Raw genomic sequence first — 16,933 nt, 5'->3', positions numbered from 1 at the left:
CTTTGGTCTGCAAGCTGAAACCTCCCCTTGTAGCAGGGGTGTGCTGTTAGGTTTGGTCAGAGCCAGCCCTGCCCTCTCCATGCCTGGCTTGTTGGGCTTCTCTTCCATCCCCCTGAGCAGCAGCGAGGTCTGTGCTCCTGGAGCTGTCTGCCCTGCTGCTGGCACGTCGTCGGGCAGCGTGTCCTCCCTGCTGAGCTTGGGAGCAGCCTCGGTGCCCAGCACGAGCGCTTGTGCCCCTTGGCTCTGCAGCACGTTGATGGGGACTTGAAAGAGAAGAGGAGCAGGTGAGTGTGCTTCAGCAAAGGTCCCGTGCTGGTCGAAATGAGCTGTTGGTGGCAGACGAGGAATGGCTGGAAGGAGGGGGGCTCAAACCCAGCAAAGCTGTCCCGCTTTTCAGTGCTCCAGCCCCTCCGCAGCACGGCTGGAGCTGGTGAGCCTTGGTGGGCAGGGCAGAGAGGCAGCGTGACCCTGCTTGGCTGGGCAGATCACGTCACCCCTCTGTGCCCCGCTCCCCCCAGGAGGGGTGAGCTGCCCTGCCCTCGGTGTGTGCGGAGAGGGGCCAGGGATGAGCGGGGGCTGCTGGGGGTCAGCAAGTGTAAAAGTGCGTGTACTGCTTTTGCCTCCTTCCCTGAGTTTGAACAAGGCTGTCCCTGTGCAGAAGTGTGGAGAGCTGGTCGGGTTATAGTTAACTGGGACAGGTACCCTGGTAATTACCCCTCCGGGGTGCTGTCACACTGCCTGCACGTAGCGTAATGCGTGGGGCAGGAGGGGGGAGGGCTGGGGTTTGCCCTCCCCTGTGTTTTTCAGGGGATGCTGCGTGTGTCCCGCAGTGAAGGGTGGCTGTGCACTGCCTTTGGGTGCGGTGGGTCACGGTCCACGGAGAGCAGCCAGTGCTCTCGGAGGGGACATCTGCCGCGGGGTGATGGCCGTCCATGGGAGCGCCCGCTGGTTGTGCTCTCTCTCTGTCCTGGGGCCTGGGTGAGGAGCGGAGGGGTGGGAGGGCAGCTCAGGGGGCACACAGCCTCGTGGCATGGTGCGGCTGTCAAGTTTTCCTGCTCCACCCCAAAGTGGAGCAGTGCCTGCCTGTGCGTGGGGGTTTTGGAGGTTGGACCCTTGTAGGGTCCAGGCTGCAGCGCTGGAGGATGTCGGGACGCGACCTGCCTTGGCAGCACTGCCAGCACCCGGCCCTGCCCCGGCTGCCCCCCCTGCCTGCCCACGGCTGCTGAGAGCTTTGGCAAGGTTACGGCGTTGATTTTGCCTCTAATGCCAACATCAGAAAGCACGCTGAAATAAATTAAAGTGACGGCTGGAGGAAAGCCAAAGCCTTTCCCTGGCTCCTGCCGGAGCTGCTCCCACCGGAGTGCTTAAGGCGTGAAGTGTCCCTGTGCGCCTCGGCCGGCTCCGGGCTGCGAGTTGGACCGAGACGGGTGCTGACAGGCATCCCCTGGGTTCCCAGAGGATATGCCTTGAGTAAATCAATACATACACCTGTAAAATTGTAATTGCACAACTTAACAATGTGTTGCAGCTTATCCTGGTACAACTGCAAGATAAGAGTGTCGTAAAAGTTTACAGCCGTAATAAACGGGTGCTCCGTAAGGACGCTGCTGTTCTCGCACACCGCTGCTGGGTGGCTTTTAACTGGGATGTTAAAAATCGTGGGTTTCCTTAGCAAAGGTACAGTCTGCATTAAAGCTCCTGGTTATGTGTCTGCTCCTGCCAGCTCTTAGCCTGGCCCTGGCTGCCAGTGTGTCCTCTCCAGGCTGGCAGCGCTCCCAGCAGCACAGGCAGGGCCAGGTCACGTCCCCGTGCCACGGCTGCAGTTGGGTTTGGCCCTGGCGTTGCTTCTCGGGCTCTGGATTTCTGTAGCGAGCGCGTGTGCTGTGCCAGGGACGAGCAAAGGTGGCAGCGGGCTGGCTGGGTGCCTCTGGGCACGTGGGGCTTGTGGCTTGCCTGGATTTCACCCTCTGCCAGCCCTGGCTGGGTCCTGGAGCTCGCCCTGCTGCTGGGTGCTCAGCAGTCACACAACCTGTCTCCTGCCCACAAATTTTATTGTTGTGGCTTGGCTATCTGGCTTGTAGGTGAACTACTGAGCAGCAAAGGTGTTTTCTCATGTTCTTGTTATGTGTAGAGTCGCTGCGTGGATTTGATTGTGGGTTTTTTGTGCGGTGTGAAATGGTGACAGGTCACCAGTGCCGACGTGCAGCCTCCAAGAGCCGCTGGAAGAGGGAGCGGTTGGATGGCTGGGGAAAACGAGCCATCCTGCCTTAGACCCAGCTGTTAGGGTAGAAAAATGCTGAAAGAGACCTGGGAGGGGGTTACACAGTGCTGAGTCCTCCCTGTGACAGAGCGGGTTGTCTGAAGTGGCCGGGATGGTGATGGAGAGCCCGGGGCAGGGAGAGCTGCAGAGGACGGGGCTGGCCTGGGCTGGGGGAGGCAGCAGCACATACACAACGTTGTTTAATGGTTATTTTTTTCCTACTCCAGTCCTCATTCACTGGTGTGGCTGCAGTTGTAGAGTCCTGCTGGGCTTTTGGGGGGCTGAGTTGTGTTTGGAGAGGGGAGACTCCCCTTCCCAGCTGTGCTGAGCCCCGGGAGCATTGTGCAGTGCCCTGTTTGCTCTGAAGAGCGCGTCCAGTCTGGGGTCACTGGCATTGCTCTGGAGGGGGGAAAGAAACCCCAACCCCAAGCAAACACATCGTGCGTAAGTTGGTAGCCAGGAAGCGAAGGGTTTGGGAGTTAATGGCTTTTTTATCAGCAGGCTTCGCTGTGTGTTCACAGGCCGCCTTATTGCACAGGGCTGGGTTGATTTACTTGCCCAGTCCTGGTTATTGCACTTCGTTACTCTCCGGGGTAATCAGGCCCTGGGGAGGATGTTCGCAGTGACAAGCTCTTTTCCTTTGCTTTTTTTTCTCTTCTTTTTTTTAACTTTTTTCCTTGGAGCTGCTGTCATGGAGCTGGGGCTCTGTCAAGCCCCTCAGCTTTTAACGTGTCCATCCCCAGGCCAGGCGGAGGGCAGGGGCCCGTCCCGAGAGCGCAGAGCTGGGGGAGATCCCGGCTGGCGAAGGAGGCTGGCAGCTCCGCTTGTGTCTCCTCCTGTCCCCCCGAGCTGCCCCTTGCCTTTGGGATGGCCAAGTCCTGTCTCCCAGGAGCCTGGCTGCTCCTTGCGAGGTCTCCTTAGTGGCCTCATGAGATGTCCCGTGGTGCTTTCCTCAGAAAGTGGGTTAGGAGCACTCAGTCGGGGAAAACAAAGATTTTTCTTTTTTAAATTTTTTTTTCAGTCTTTTTTTGGAACTGGCAGATTAAAGAAACACTGTTAATGAGGGTGTGGGGGAAGAGGTAGTCAGGCTGGTCCCTGCAGGGTTTTGCTTAGATAAGCAACTTCATAAAATCAGGGAGGACACCTGAAGCTTTGGGCTGTTAATGCTGGATTTACTCCTAGTGCAGGTCAAAAAAAAAAAAAGATAATTGTATTTGTGTCTCATTACCCTGCAGTTTTGTACAGCAGCTCCGTGGTAAAGGAAGAGCCTGAACAAACAACTGGCGAAGCTGTAAGATGCTTAGATTACGGCAGCTGCCTGGTGAGGAAGTTTGTGCTCGCTTTTAATCAGGGATGTTGGTTGTGTGGGGCCGTTCGGGGCTTGAGCTTGGCCTCGACAGCCAGCTAACGCTGCCTGCCGCTGGGCTTGTCAGGGAGCGAGGTCTGGAAGCAAAAAAAAGTGAGATGTACATACACACATCTCAGTCTTACTTTTAAAATATGTGTTTTCTATGTTAAAAAGGCCCCTGCCCTGGCTGTCCTCATGCTTCAGTGCTTTTTCACGGGGAGCAACGTGGCTCAGACCAAGGTTTCCTGCGTTTGGGCAATGGCCTCTCTTCTCTGGCCTGCGGCAGAGGGGAAAGGACGTTAGCCTGGCACGGGTGGAACCCAGGACAGGTGATCCTCACCATCGCCAGCCGTGGCGGGGAGGGAGGAGAGGGCTGCCCTCCCTGGGACACCCACCGCTGCTTCGGGACCGCTCCGGTGTCAGGGGAAGCTCCCGCAGCTTTGGGAAGAGATCCCGCAGCTTGTTCTACCAGAGAAATCTCTCTGACGCAGCAGATAGAACAACAAAGAGCTCTTCTTCAGCCTTTACTTTTATTTTTAGAAGACAATAAGCGAGCGGATCGAGCTGCGGGCGGAAATGGTGTCTCTGAAGTTCAGGCTCCCCCTCTGCCCTCGTCAGGAAGCTCACACTGCACGTGCGCCCGGCTGGGATGTTCGGAGACAAAGAGTTTCTTGATGCTTTTTTTTCCTCCCCCCTACAATTCCCTTGCCCGTAGGGAAAGAGGATTTGCTGGCTGCCATGCTGGAGCGTTGCAGGGAGCCGGGCTCTGTGCTGGGGGAGCAGCCGTTTGCCTTGGGCAGGGGGTGAGCTTCCCGATTTTCTGTTTTCTTGGGTGGGGGAATTAAATCATCACTGACGTGGTGCCGGTGGTGATGAGAACGGGGGGCTGAGGTGGCTCGTGGGTCCCTCCATTGGGCCATTCATCCTCTGTGTGACTGACTGGGACGGAGCTTGCGCTGCCCGGCCCTGCCACAGCCCGGCTCGGTGGCCGGCGGGCCCCCCGGTGCAGAAGGAGTACGTAGCCCTGTTTCTTTTGCTCCTTTGCCATGTGCCCCTCGTGTCCCCGGTGAGCCGCAGGGCTCTGCCGCAGCGTGTTGCAGCGATGGGTGTTCGTGTGTGGCTCGTTTGTGCCTGTTCTGGCCAGCAATCCCCTCCTGCTGCTGAGGTGCCCCTTTTCTCCTCTCACCAAAAAGAGAGGCCCTGAGAGACCAAACTGAAACCCAAGGCGTGTTCTCCTGGTTGTGCCGGTGAGTGGGGATGCGGCTGGACCCGGCTCTGTGCTTGCCGGGCAGGTGGCCCAGCTGGCTCCGCCAGGCCCGCGTGCTCCGTCGGTGAGCCGTGCTCTGCCCTGGGACACGCGGCTTCCCGGGTGCCTCGTTCGGGGCTGTGGGAGGTACGGTGCTTGCTTTCCTTGGGGGCTGAGTTTGCTCCATGTCTGTGGTGTCTCTTCTGTTTCAGTGCCAAAGCAACCCGGTTTGAAGTAAACCCCTGGCTATGGGCAGGTCTGCGGTGCCAGATGCCATAAGGATGGGCAGATGCCCCTTGTGGCAGCTGTGGCTGAGCACAGGGGCCGTGGCCCCCCGTGCTGGGGACAGGGCTGTTGCCAGGGCCATGGCTAGGAGGTGGACAGAGAGAATTTGTGTTTGTGCACAAAACAACATGCGAAGGCTCTCTCACACAGCCCGTGGCTGTCGCAGCGTGGCACGGTCCCTGCTCTTCCCCGGTGCCGTCCCCCTGCAGACCTCCAGCTGAGGCCAGAAGCGGAGGGCTGTCTGCCTTTATGAGGGGAGGTGGGCATGGCTGCTGCCTGGGAACGAAATGCCAGAGCTGCTGCTGTTGTGGGGAGGTGGTGATGCAGCCCGGCCTCCCCACACCCGCCCGCGGTGCGGCCGGCAGCGCAGCTCCCCGTCCGACCAGCCTGCTGGGTGCCTGGGGTGGCCCGCGCCTGCCCTGCCCTGCGCGGAGAGCGACTGCGTCTTGCTTTTAATGAGTTTCCTCCCATCCCATGGAGTTGGCAGGGAAGGGAGTAGCTTGTTCCTGAGCACTTGCCAACCATAACAAGTGAGTGTTTTGCATGGACTTGCGGCAATCCCAGCTCCTGCTGGGCAGCAGCGTGGAGGGGAGACTGGGGGAGAGCAGGGCTGGAGGGCGGCAGGCAGCCTTCACAAGCTGCAGACCCTGGCTCCTGCCTCGGAGCTCCCCTAAATGCCTTTGCCTCCGAGGGATGTGGCGTTAATTCTTCTTCCTGGGCTCTGGCTCGGGATGCCCTGTGCTGGCACAGCAGGTCCTGCCGGTCAGGTGCTGCCTGCTCGGCTCTTGGGGGGTGTAACCCACAGTGGACTGGGCAACCTTCTCAAACCAAAGCACCCTTTGATCTGACCCTGGGGAGCAAAGCCCAGCCTAAGGGGGGGAAGCGCTTTGAAGGGTGTGTGTGCGTCGCTGTCTGGCTGGTGTCTTGCCTTTCTGCTGTGTTAAGGGGGATGTTGTGTTGTACGGTCCTGTGAGTAGCTGTGTTTGTCCCTACGAACAAGTGCATCTCTGCTCCCTCTCTGAGCTGGGGGAGACTTTATACCTGGCAGCAGTCCTCATCTGCCAGATCCCTGCCTTGAGCTGGCCTGTGCCTAGGTAAGAGTTCATGGCATTGCTCTTAATCCACGGGAGGTGCTCACCCGAAAGCTGCTCCTTATTTCGCTTTCATCCTCGGCTTTCCCAGCCGCCTGCTATTGCAAAGGGTGAGGGGCTGTGGCTGTGCAGTGCATGGGATGTCCCTGCTGTCCCTGCCCGGGGACGTGGGGCTGTTCCTCTGGCTCTCTTAGCATGGGGACGGGGTTTCCTCTCCTGCCTGATGGGGCGTGAAGCTTTCCCTTCTCACATGGCACCCCTGTGCTTCCACCAGCAAAGGGGTGACTGGGGCGGGGAGCGCTTGGCCAGCACAGTGCTGGGGATGGCGAGTCCTGCCCTGTGCCAGCTCCTGAACGTGTGGCTCTTGCTTCCTTCTCATTAAGGTGCTGATTTGATGACGAATTTAATAGTTAAGGGCACAGAACTCTCTCAGTGTCAAGGAATTAAAAGCAAGAGCAGACAAACAAAACCAACTCAAGCTCCCGGGAGTTCCTGAATGATCTGTATTTGTTCTTGAAAAAAGGAGATTTGCTTTCCTTTCCTTTGAAGGAACCTCCCGAAGCTGTTCATTTCTGTGCTCTTCTCGGCTGTGACCATTTTACGCAAAGAAGTCAAAATCATTAATGTAAAAATCAGCAGTTGCCAGGCCACTGATCCTCACTCTGCAAACATTGCACAAGGTTTGGCTAAAAATGTGATGACTTGAAACCGTACGAGCTAAACTCTCTTTTGAGGAAAGCGTGAATGTTTCTGTAGGGGGTCCCGGGTGGGTCTGCATCTCTGGCTGTCGGGGCGGATGTGCTGGTGTATGAAATAAATCCCTTTCTGGAAGCAGCTGCTGCAAGACCACGGGACCAAACCTGTGCCGAGCATCCTTTTGCTCCTGTGCCCACCTGGAGTGTTTTACCTTGTCTGATGGAACGATTCCTTGGGTCCTGGGGCAGCACTGGGAGAGCAGAAAGAGTAACCCAGGTTTTGTCGTGCTGGAGTTTTGCTGCTCTTTGGCTCCGTCCTGCACTGGCAGCAAACAGGAGCCTCTCAAGGTGTGTTTGTGCTCAAGCACCCTCTCTGCAGAGGGGAAAAGCCTGTTGGCTCTCGGGAGTCGGGAGTGTGAGGGCTCGTAGCTCCCTGGATACACCCTCCTCCAGCACTGGTGAGGCCGCACCTTGAATCCTGTGTCCAGCTCTGGGCCCCGCACTTCAAGGAAGATGTTGAGGTGTTGCAGCGAGTCCAGAAGAAGGCGACCAAGCTGGGGAAGGGTGTGGAGGGTCTGACCTATGAGGAATGGCTGAGGGAGCTGGGGTTGTTTAGCCTGGAGAAGAGGAGGCTCAGAGGTGACCTTAGTGCAGTCTACAACTACCTGAAGGGAGGTTGTAGTGAAGTGGGAGTCGGCCTCTTCTCCCAGGCAACCAGCGCTAGGACAAGAGGACACAGCCTCAAGCTTGGCCAGGGGAGGTTCAGGTTGGACATTAGGAAGCATTTCTTCTCAGCAAGGGTCATTAGCCATTGGAAGGGGCTGCCCAGGGGGGTGGTGGAGTCGCCATCTCTGGAGGTGTTTAAGAAAAGCCTGGACGTGGCACTTAGTGCCCTGGTCTAGTTGCCATGGTGGTGTCAGGGCAATGGTTGGACTTGATGATCCCAGAGGGCTCTTCCAACCTGATTGATTCTGTGAAGAGGAGGGTTCTCTCTTGGCCTGGGGGACCGCGGATGCTCATCTGGACGAGTTCCTGAGAGCAAACCCACAGCCGGAGGCACTGAAATGTGCTCTTAGCAAAACGAGCAGCAGCATCGCACCACAAGCTACTTCTGGGTCTGGCTGTAAAGGGCAAAAGAGTGTTTTCTTTCCATTCAGTGAGAATTTCAGTTTCGTTGTCCTGGCAGTGGAGATGTGTTGCTGTGGTAAAACCTGGCTTTGCATGGACTGGGGAGGAGGGCCGGGAACTTCTCCTTCCAGCCCCTGGGCGATGGGTGCCACAGTTCCCTATCCACAGCCACACGTGACTTTTGGAGTGTTCAGCACCTGCAGAAGCCTGATGTGTAGCCATGGTGTGAGCTTCTGCTTGTGAACGAGCACAAGCAGAGGTAACGAGCACAAACTGAAGCACAGGGAATCGCACTTAAATGCCAAAAGTGCCCTTTTATTGGAGTAGGCTGCCCAGAGAGGTTGTGGAGTCGCCAGCCTTGGAGATACTCAAAACTCCAGTAGACACCATCCTGGGCAGCCTGCTGTAGCTGGCCCTGCTTGGGCAGGGGGTTGGCCTGGGTGATCTCCAGAGGTCCCTGCCACCCTCAGCCATGCTGTGATCTTCATTCCTGAAACACCACATGAAGCTAGTTCCTTTGGCGCCACCATTTAAGGAACATCTCCAGCTGCACGGACTCTTCCTTGCCTTTTGCTCCTTGTCTGTTGCCTGAGGTGGGAAGGAGATAAGTGGGGCCTTAACGGCTCAGCAGCCCAGATCCCGTGTCTGCTCTAGCTGGTGCATGGGGCAGAAGTGGGGATGTGATGGGAAACCTTCTCGGTGGTGAGCTGGCGGCTGGACGAAGCGCTGTCTGGAGGAGCCTGGCAAGGGAAGGGACTGTCGTGGGGTGCCCAGTTCCCTTGGGTGGTGTCCTCTGCCTACAACAAACCTCCCTCCCTGGCTGCAGGAGCAGAGCAGCCAGGAGGGAGGTGATGAAAAACCTTCCCTTTGGTTCCGTTCAGGGTGCCCTTGGTGACCCTGGGAGTTACGTGTGGAGTCTCACCCCGTTTGCTGCGCTCTTTGCCTACGTTTTCCCTTTCAGATGCTCTTTGCAATCTACTTTAGGATGCAGAAGTTTTCTTCCAGACTTTCTTCTTTGTCAAAAATTTGCTGCTTCCCCTGTACCTCGTGAGGCCAAGGACGCCCCAGCTTTGCTTTAGCTTTCCAGGCCAACTAGGGAAGAGCATCCCTCGGCTGAGAGGTGTTAGTTTGGAAAGTGAAGGGGGGGGAAAAACAGTTTTGTAATTAAATGCCTGACCCTGTCCTGCGTTCTGGATGATAACAGGGCTGCTGTGTGGTGACGATGGCCGGGAGGGGCTTGTGTGACATTTCCTTCCTTTTGTAGGTCATTTTAAGGTAAATCAAAGAGCTGCTCTGCAGGCTTGACTTTGCAGTACCTAATTTGTCCAAGTGATTCTTACCGTTGGGTTAATGAGCTGGAAGATTTGTCCAGTGCTTAAGGGCAAACCCCATTAGCTGGGTCATAAATAAAATCTCCCTGGCGTGTTCATGTCAGACCCAGTGATTAGAGCCTTAACTGCTTGGCTGAGGTTGCTGTCTCCAATTCACAAGCAGAAAAATATTTCTCCCTGAAACTGGGGTTTCCAGGCTTCCAGCTGACAATTCTCCTGGATTTTGCAAGATTTTCTGAGGGTAAATAATTTTTGGCCAGATGTTTTCTGCTCTTTTCTCAGCCACAGCTGGATCAGGAGCAAGGGAAAGCAGTTCCTGTGGTCGTGGGCATTCATCCACATTCAGAGGCGCAGCCCTGGCTGGGGGAGAGCAGGTTTCCTGGTTAGCAGGTGTGACTGAGGATGCAGCTCACATATTTCTTTTGCATCAGTGTCAAGCTCTAGTGAAGCAAAATAATGATTTGAAAATAATGTTCTTTGTTTTTCCCCCCCCAAAAAAAATTTACATTGAATATAAATGCTGGAGCAGACAGCAGCTACACAGTGGAGGCTGAATCCAGGCAGGTATTTGTCTGAATTTCAGTGATGCTGAAGGCTGGCGGCCACATTTTGTGTCTATCACAGGGCACATCTGCCACGGGCAGCTTAGTGATATGCACATCAGGGCTTGGAGACTGAAAGCAAAGGTGCTCTGAGCTGAAACAGCTGAGAATGGAGCAATGTGGTGATATGGCAGAAAAAGCACTGGGATGCCTCTTTTTATCCTCTATTATCCCTAATGGAGGAAGACTTGACGCTAAAGCTTTCTCTCCCGAGAGCTTTTTGCACTTCCCTCTCCTCCCTGGTTATCAGCATGGCTGTGGGCACCTCCCCAGGCCCGGCGGGCGCTGGGCTCGTAGCCTGTGTCATGCCACGAGAGGGGCGAGGGTGGTGCTGCGGGAGGGGGTCCCGGCTCCCCCGGGGCTCCCGGTGCCTCAGCTGTTCCCTTGGCCAGCAAAGGCTTCACCCAACGACAGCGTCTGCTGATGGTCTTACCCCCTTCGTTCCTTTCCCACCCCATTTCCATGGTGTTCCCTGGCCAGCCCAGAGCCAGGAGAGCCTGGGTATGTGCTGGGGGCTCTTTTCCCCCCATAGAGTGACCGACCCACACCAGTTCCCTGCTCCTCGTGGAGGTTTGCTTTTTCCCCAGTAGTTCATACTTCTGCCTTGGCTTCTGGATGGAGCATCTCATCTCTCTGACCATACCAGGTTCAGGCTAATGAGAATATGTCTGTGTAATGATAAGTGAACGTCAGCGTGGCAGCGAGTAAATGCCTTGGGTGTTCTTGCCGAGCCGTGCGTATTTACTGAGGTCAGTAGGAAGCACTAATATATTTTGGCTGCTAGTGCCCAACAGAGGGGAGGGAGGATATGTGAACGTAAAAGCCCATAGTTCTTGCTCACACATCTGCTTCTTACTGCTGAATAAGACATTAATGTAGTCCATTAGCTAATGTAATCCATTATCACTCCAGTGACTGATAATCATCTCGAAAGGGGACAGCACAGCCCAGTTTAATGTCGGAGGAACCAAGAACATGGAGGCAGGTTTGCATCCTCCCAGAGCGTGCTCTGACACCAGCGTGCCCAGGCTCACGGCTGCTGAGCTCCCTTCAACTGAGCTCCTTGCTCAGGCCTGAGGGATGGGATGCGCCGAAGCCACTGGGTGGGACTGTGCTGGACCAGATCCCTCGGCAGCTCTCAACCCCGGTTGGGTGGGAAGCGCGTCTCCCCTGGGCACATGTCCCCCTCCGCAGGGCTCGGGGCGTTGTTCACCTCTCGGTTGCGTGCTGCCGATGCCCTGGGCTCTGTCCGTCTCGCTAATGGGCAGGTCTGGAGCGAGTCCAGAGGAGGGCGACCAAGCTGGTGAAGGGTCTGGAGGGTCTGACCTCCGAGGAACGGCTGAGGGAGCTGCGGGTGTTTAGCCTGGAGAAGAGGAGGCTCCGAGGTGACCTTAGTGCAGTCTACAACTACCTGAAGGGAGGTTGTAGTGAAGTGGGAGTTGGCCTCTTCTCCCGGGCAACCAGCGATAGGACAAGAGGACATAGCCTCAAGCTTTGCCAGGGGAGGTTCAGGTTGGACATTAGGAAGCATTTCTTCTCAGCAAGGGTCATTAGCCATTGGCAGGGGCTACCCAGGGAGGTGGTGGAGTCACCATCTCTGGAGGGGTTTAAGAAAAGCCTGGCCATGGCACTTAGTGCCATGGTCTAGTTGCCATGGTGGTGCCAGGGCAACGGTTGGACTCAATGATCCCTGAGGTCTCTTCCAACCTGGTTGATTCTGTGATTCTGTCTCCATCTCTCTCTTCCAGTGGCGCAGGGTGGCTAGCAATGGTGGAGCGCGGAGGTCTGCGTGGCGGCGCACAGTCTCTCGGCCACCCGGAGCTCGGCAGGAGCTGCTGCGGACCCTGAGGCCGGGGCGGGATGGACCTTGTCGAAGGGTGAGTCGGGGCTGTGCCACGCTCCCTGTCTTTCGCTCGCTAACGGCTGGTAGGGGAGGAGCTGTGCTGGTGTTTGGGGGAGCTGTGCCGATGCCTGGCCCTCCAACGTGAGCGTTCGGCGTGCACGATACCCGTGTTTCATTTTCGTATCGCAAAGCCTGCAGGGAGCCTGAGGTGTTGGAGCGATTCCAGAGGAGGGCGACCAAGCTGGTGAAGGGTCTGGAGGGTCTGTCCTACGAGGAACAGCTGAGGGAGCTGGGGGTGTTTAGCCTGGAGAAGAGGAGGCTCAGAGGTGACCTTAGTGCAGTCTACAACTACCTGAAGGGAGGTTATAGCGGGGTGGGAGTTGGCCTCTTCTCCCAGGCAACCAGCGATAGGACAAGAGGACACAGCCTCAAGGTTGGCCAGGGGAGGTTCAGGTTGGACATTAGGAAGCATTTCTTCTCAGCAAGGGTCATTAGCCATTGGAAGGGACTGCCCAGGGAGGTGGTGGAGTCACCATCTCTGGAGGGGTTTAAGAAAAGCCTGGCCATGGCACTTAGTGCCCTGGTCTAGTTGACAGGGTGGTGTCAGGGCCATGGTTGGACTCGATGATCCCAGAGGGCTCTTCCAACCTGGTTGATTCTATGATTCTGAGAGCCTGTGTCTCACTGCATGGATGAGCAGTAAGTGCCACAGCCGAGGGCTCGCCGCCTTTCCCCACCTTCCACCGTTCTCATACAGCCTGACAAACACCTGCGGGTACCACAGCCGGGCGCAGCGCTCGCGGGTAGTGCTGGGAGCTGTGGGGAGGTGCTGGGCAAGCGTTTCATTCTTGAGTTGGAGCGATGCAACGTGAGCCAGCTGGGACTAAGGCAGGCGTGAGCGGCAGGGTTTGTGCCAGCGGTGAGACCCTGGTACGTACAGTCAAACGTGACGATTTCAGTGCAGCAGGGCTTCGATGTGTGGATTTAATCTCAACCCATGAGGTCAGCTTTCCAGAGAAAAAATGCTTTCTGATTCCCTTTATAACTGGGCTTGTTTTTCCCATTAGGATGAGGCAGGGTCTCATCCTAATGGGTTGAGTTTTTCCCATTAGGGTCTTGTTTTCTTTCCCGTTGGGTCTTGTTTTTCCCATTAAGTTGCAGGGAGGATTTGCCTTTTCAGGGAGGCTCCCCTGGGAAGCGTGGCCTGGGCTGGGCTGTCCTGGCTGCGCAGAAGCCATCGGTGGCCGCTGCTGAATGCTTCCCACCTGTAAGATCTGCGCTGAGATCGCTTGAGAGTGATCACGCGGGTGTGGAGGTAAACATGGTGCACGTGCTGGCCCCGTGGGCACCAGCGAGGACAGGCGGCTGCTGGCTCGCTGTGGGCAGGAGGGGCTGCTCCAGTCCCGGCGCTGGGGAAGGGAGGAAATGGGAGCAAACCTGTTGTCCCTGGGGGTTTGTTTTTCTGCATATGGAAATGATTGCTGGCACGGATGTGAAGTTCAAGTGCTGGGAAGGGACAGGATGGGCTAGGTCCGAGGGCAGAAGTAGAGACCTTGCTTGGCTTACCCTGGGGGAGGAACGCTTTTGAGCCCCCAGCGCTCTGCTGGTCCAGGGGCAAGACAAAAACACTGGTGATAGATGGATTTAAGCCACGATGGGTCAAAGCCCTCTTGGCTCAGTCTTCCTGTTGTGTGCATTGGTGGGCTGGTGCTGCATGCTGAAGGTCCTTGCAGGGGGGAGCATCTGCGGTGGGACCCCAGCTCATCTCCTGTGGGGCAGGCAAGAGAAAGGGAGCATTGGAGGCTTCTGCTGTCATCTGCACGTGGATGAGAAACTTCCAGCTGAAAAGCAGCCAAAGCACAGGCTCCAGTCGTGGAGCTATCTAGTCTGTTCCCCAAAGCTAACTTTGCCTTTGCAGACACAAAGGTGGGTTTGTCTCCCCCGCCTTGGCAGGGCTCGCCCTGGGCTAACGTTGTCTTTGTCTGCCACAGGCTCCCGGGGCCGCAGATGGGCTGGGGCGAGCGGCTGCTCAATGCTGGGATTGTTTGCAGCCGCCCCCAGCTCGTTTGGGGGGGACAGACGGGGTGTGCTTGCCATGCCCCCCGCTGCCTCGGGCTGCTCCGGGTGCCCAGCACCCCCACGAGCTTGGCAGTGCCAGCGTGGCACAGAGCTGGTCTGTCAGGTCCAGTCCCGCTGTCTGTCTGTCCCCAAAGGTCCCGGAGGGAGCTGTCTCCTGGGTGCCCACCTCCTCAGAGCGGGGAGGAGGATTCAGCCGAAGGGCACGTGGTCCTGGCGGGATGGAGATGCGCTAACCTCAGCCTTTGCCATGTGCGATTCAGCCACGTGGGTGAGACAAAGGGGTGCTGGGTATCCCCGCTGCAGCAAGGCTTCGGTGCTCTTGCCATGGGACAGAGGGAAGGAGCCCCTCGAGGGGTGTGTAGCCCACCAGGTAGAGGGACTGACCCTCTGCACCGCTGCTCCCTAACTCCCTGCCCTCCTCTGGGCTCCGTTTCTCCATGTCTGTCTTAAAGTGCAGGAGAAGAAGTTGGAAAAACCCACCTGTGAGCAGTGAAGGGACAAGCTGGAGGTGCCAGCGCTGGGACGGGAGCTTGATGGTGGGTGCGGTAACCCCACGCGGTGCGTTCTCCGAATGCAGGTATGGGCTGCAGGGTGCCCAGGAGGTTAAACTGAAGGAAGAAATAAGGTGGTGTGGTGTTAGGGAGGGCTTCTGAGCAGGCTGCCTGCGAAGGAGGCTGCTTTTGTTACTGGTGCAAGAAGAGGTCTCACAGAGCAGTGGAGGGGGAGGTGGGTGCAGCAAGGGCTGTTTCCCTTGCCCCGTTCCTGCCACCCTCCCTTCTTGGGCCTGCTTGTGAACACCTCGGGGCTGGAGCTGTTGCCCAGAGGGTTGCAGTAATGGTGGTCAGGGTTGTTACAACATGCGTGAGCGAAGGGGAGAACAGGTTTCTACGGGGTCCCTCCACCCCGGGCTCTTGGCAGGAGTCCGGTCCCTCTGTGTTTCTTTTCTGTGCATCCCAGCTGTGTGGGGACGGCCAGGGGGATCCAGCAGCCATCGCTAGAGTCCTCTGCCCCCCTTCCATGCTCCCACACTGGAATTTCTGGCTGAATTCTTTCACTGAGAGGTGGGAAAATGCAAGTGCTGATCCTGTCTCTGATTTCCCCGGAACCCCTCTGCTTCCCAGGTGGGGCTGGGAGGAGAGGAGGGGAATAGCAGGAGACTGGGGCTGCTGTGGGCTGGGTCCCTGCAGGACTGTGGGTCGGGTCCCCACGGCGTGTGGGGCGGTTGGGTGACACGAGAGGGCAGTGCGGCACCGCTGCTCGCCCAGCACCACGCGGCTCCGGCACCCGCAGGAGTGGGGTGCACCGCTGGTACCCCCTCCCACCTGGCCTCGCCCCCAGTACCCTCCTTGCACCCCAGCTCCCCGTGCTCTTCCCCCAGTCCCAGATCTTTTTGGGCGGCCAAATACCAATGTCTATCTCAGGGAAGATCCTTCTTCCTAAATAATTGCTTATTCATTTTCACAAAGCCTGGCTCCCGGGGAGGACAGACCCAGCGCTGTGCCAGCATCCCCTACAGCTGGTACCGAAGGGAGCAGCTCTCACCCAGCGCCTCCTGGTAGCTGCTGCTGGCCCTTGGCAGGGCACTGCGGCTGGAAACCCGCCTGCCCCTTGCGCTGCCGGGCACGGCGATGGCCGGTACCGCCTGAGCGGGCTCAGAGGGGCTCTGCGGAGGGCTCTGGCTTCCCGGAGGGCTGCTCTTGCTCGCCGGTGCTGGGAAATGTGTCGCCTTTCCCCGTGTGCTTCATCCCTGGGTTACTGCTTTGGGGAGGGGGAAGGAAACCCTCTGCAGAAGACGGCAGTTAAGACGTCAAAGGCGTTGAAGCAGGAGGGACAAAGTGAGATTGTCACGAGGTGCTTTACTCCCTGCTTTGTCAAATGAGCTGTGTGAGATGGAGGGAGATGCTCTGCACAAAAATCTGCTCCTTGGTGGTGTCAGAAGGCAGCTGCGGTGTCAGCCCTTGGCAGGATGACAAGGTGCGATTCTCATCCAAGCTCTTGCTTTGGAGGGGCTGGCCCTGGCGGGGAGAGGCAGAGCAGGGTGCTGGTCCCTTGGAAACGAACAGGAGGCAGAGCCCTAAGGCTCGCTCTTCTTCCTTTTTATTTCCCCCCTCAGCCCTCCTCATAGCTCTGACCTAGAAATTCCTCGCTCCGTTTGCTGAGTTGGCTTAGTTAAAGACTTGACTAATTTCTGGAGGATTAATTATTCAGTGAGTACGGGGAGGGAGGTGCTGTCTGCTCCTGACTCTGCAGGCGAGCCGGGTGCCTGCTGGCCCTGGGGTGCCCGGCTGGGGGACGGGTGCTGGCCCTTCCCCAGGGCCCTCTGCTCACCCTGGCCTGGGCACGTTGAGCAGGTGCGTATCGGGGTGCACGTCACGATGCGTTTCTGTGTGTCACTCTGGTCCTGTGCTTGTTTTCACTCCGTTTGAGCAGGAAACCAAATTCTGGCCTCGTGGTCTTCAGTGACGCTTTTTCAGCTTGTGCGGCTGTTCTTGCTCCCTGGAATTCGCCGTGACTGATGTCCCTGAGGCCCTGCGTCAGTGCACCGTTGCTCAGCCTCCCTGCGCAGGGTGGGTACCTCCACCTCAGCCAGGGCTTGCACAGAGGGGCTTGGCTGCGGGGGTCTCCAGAGTGCCTCGGAGAAGGGCTGTCAGCAGTAGATCTGCAGAGATCGTATCATGTCACAGAATCATATCACAGACTGGTTTGGGTTGGAAGGGACCTTAAAGCTCATCCAGTTCCAACCCCCCTGCCATGGGCAGGGACACCTTCCACCAGACCAGGTTGCTCCAAGCCCCATCCAACCTGGCCTTGAACACTGCCAGGGAGGGGGCAGCCACAGCTTCCCTGGGCAACCTGGGCCAGGGTCTCACCACCCTCACAGCAAAGAATTTCTTCCTCATATCTCATCTAAATCTCCCCTCTTTCAGTTTAAAACCGTTCCCCCTCGTCCTGTCACTCCATGCCCTTGTAAAAAGTCCCTCTAGAGCTTTCCTGTAGCCCCTTCAGGCACTGGAAGGTGCTAGAA

General features: G+C 57.3%; 1 protein-coding gene across 3 annotated transcripts in view; it reads left to right on the top strand.

Moving 5' to 3' along the window:
- LOC137674621 (ankyrin repeat and fibronectin type-III domain-containing protein 1-like) overlaps positions 1 to 16,933 on the top strand; it is a 262,483-nt gene that overhangs the window by 16,816 nt on the left and 228,734 nt on the right. For all 3 annotated transcript variants that reach the window (XM_068420108.1, XM_068420106.1, XM_068420107.1), the window contains one exon: positions 11,735 to 11,863. In XM_068420108.1, coding sequence (XP_068276209.1) covers positions 11,847 to 11,863 — 17 coding nt within the window. In that variant the 5' untranslated portion in view covers positions 11,735 to 11,846. The remainder of the gene's footprint in view (positions 1 to 11,734; positions 11,864 to 16,933) is intronic.

The sequence above is a fragment of the Nyctibius grandis genome, chromosome 30, assembly GCF_013368605.1.
Source record: "Nyctibius grandis isolate bNycGra1 chromosome 30, bNycGra1.pri, whole genome shotgun sequence".
Lineage (NCBI taxonomy): Eukaryota > Metazoa > Chordata > Aves > Nyctibiiformes > Nyctibiidae > Nyctibius > Nyctibius grandis.
The sequence above is the reverse complement of the archived record's forward strand: the minus strand, read 5'-3'. Positions and strand labels throughout refer to the sequence as shown.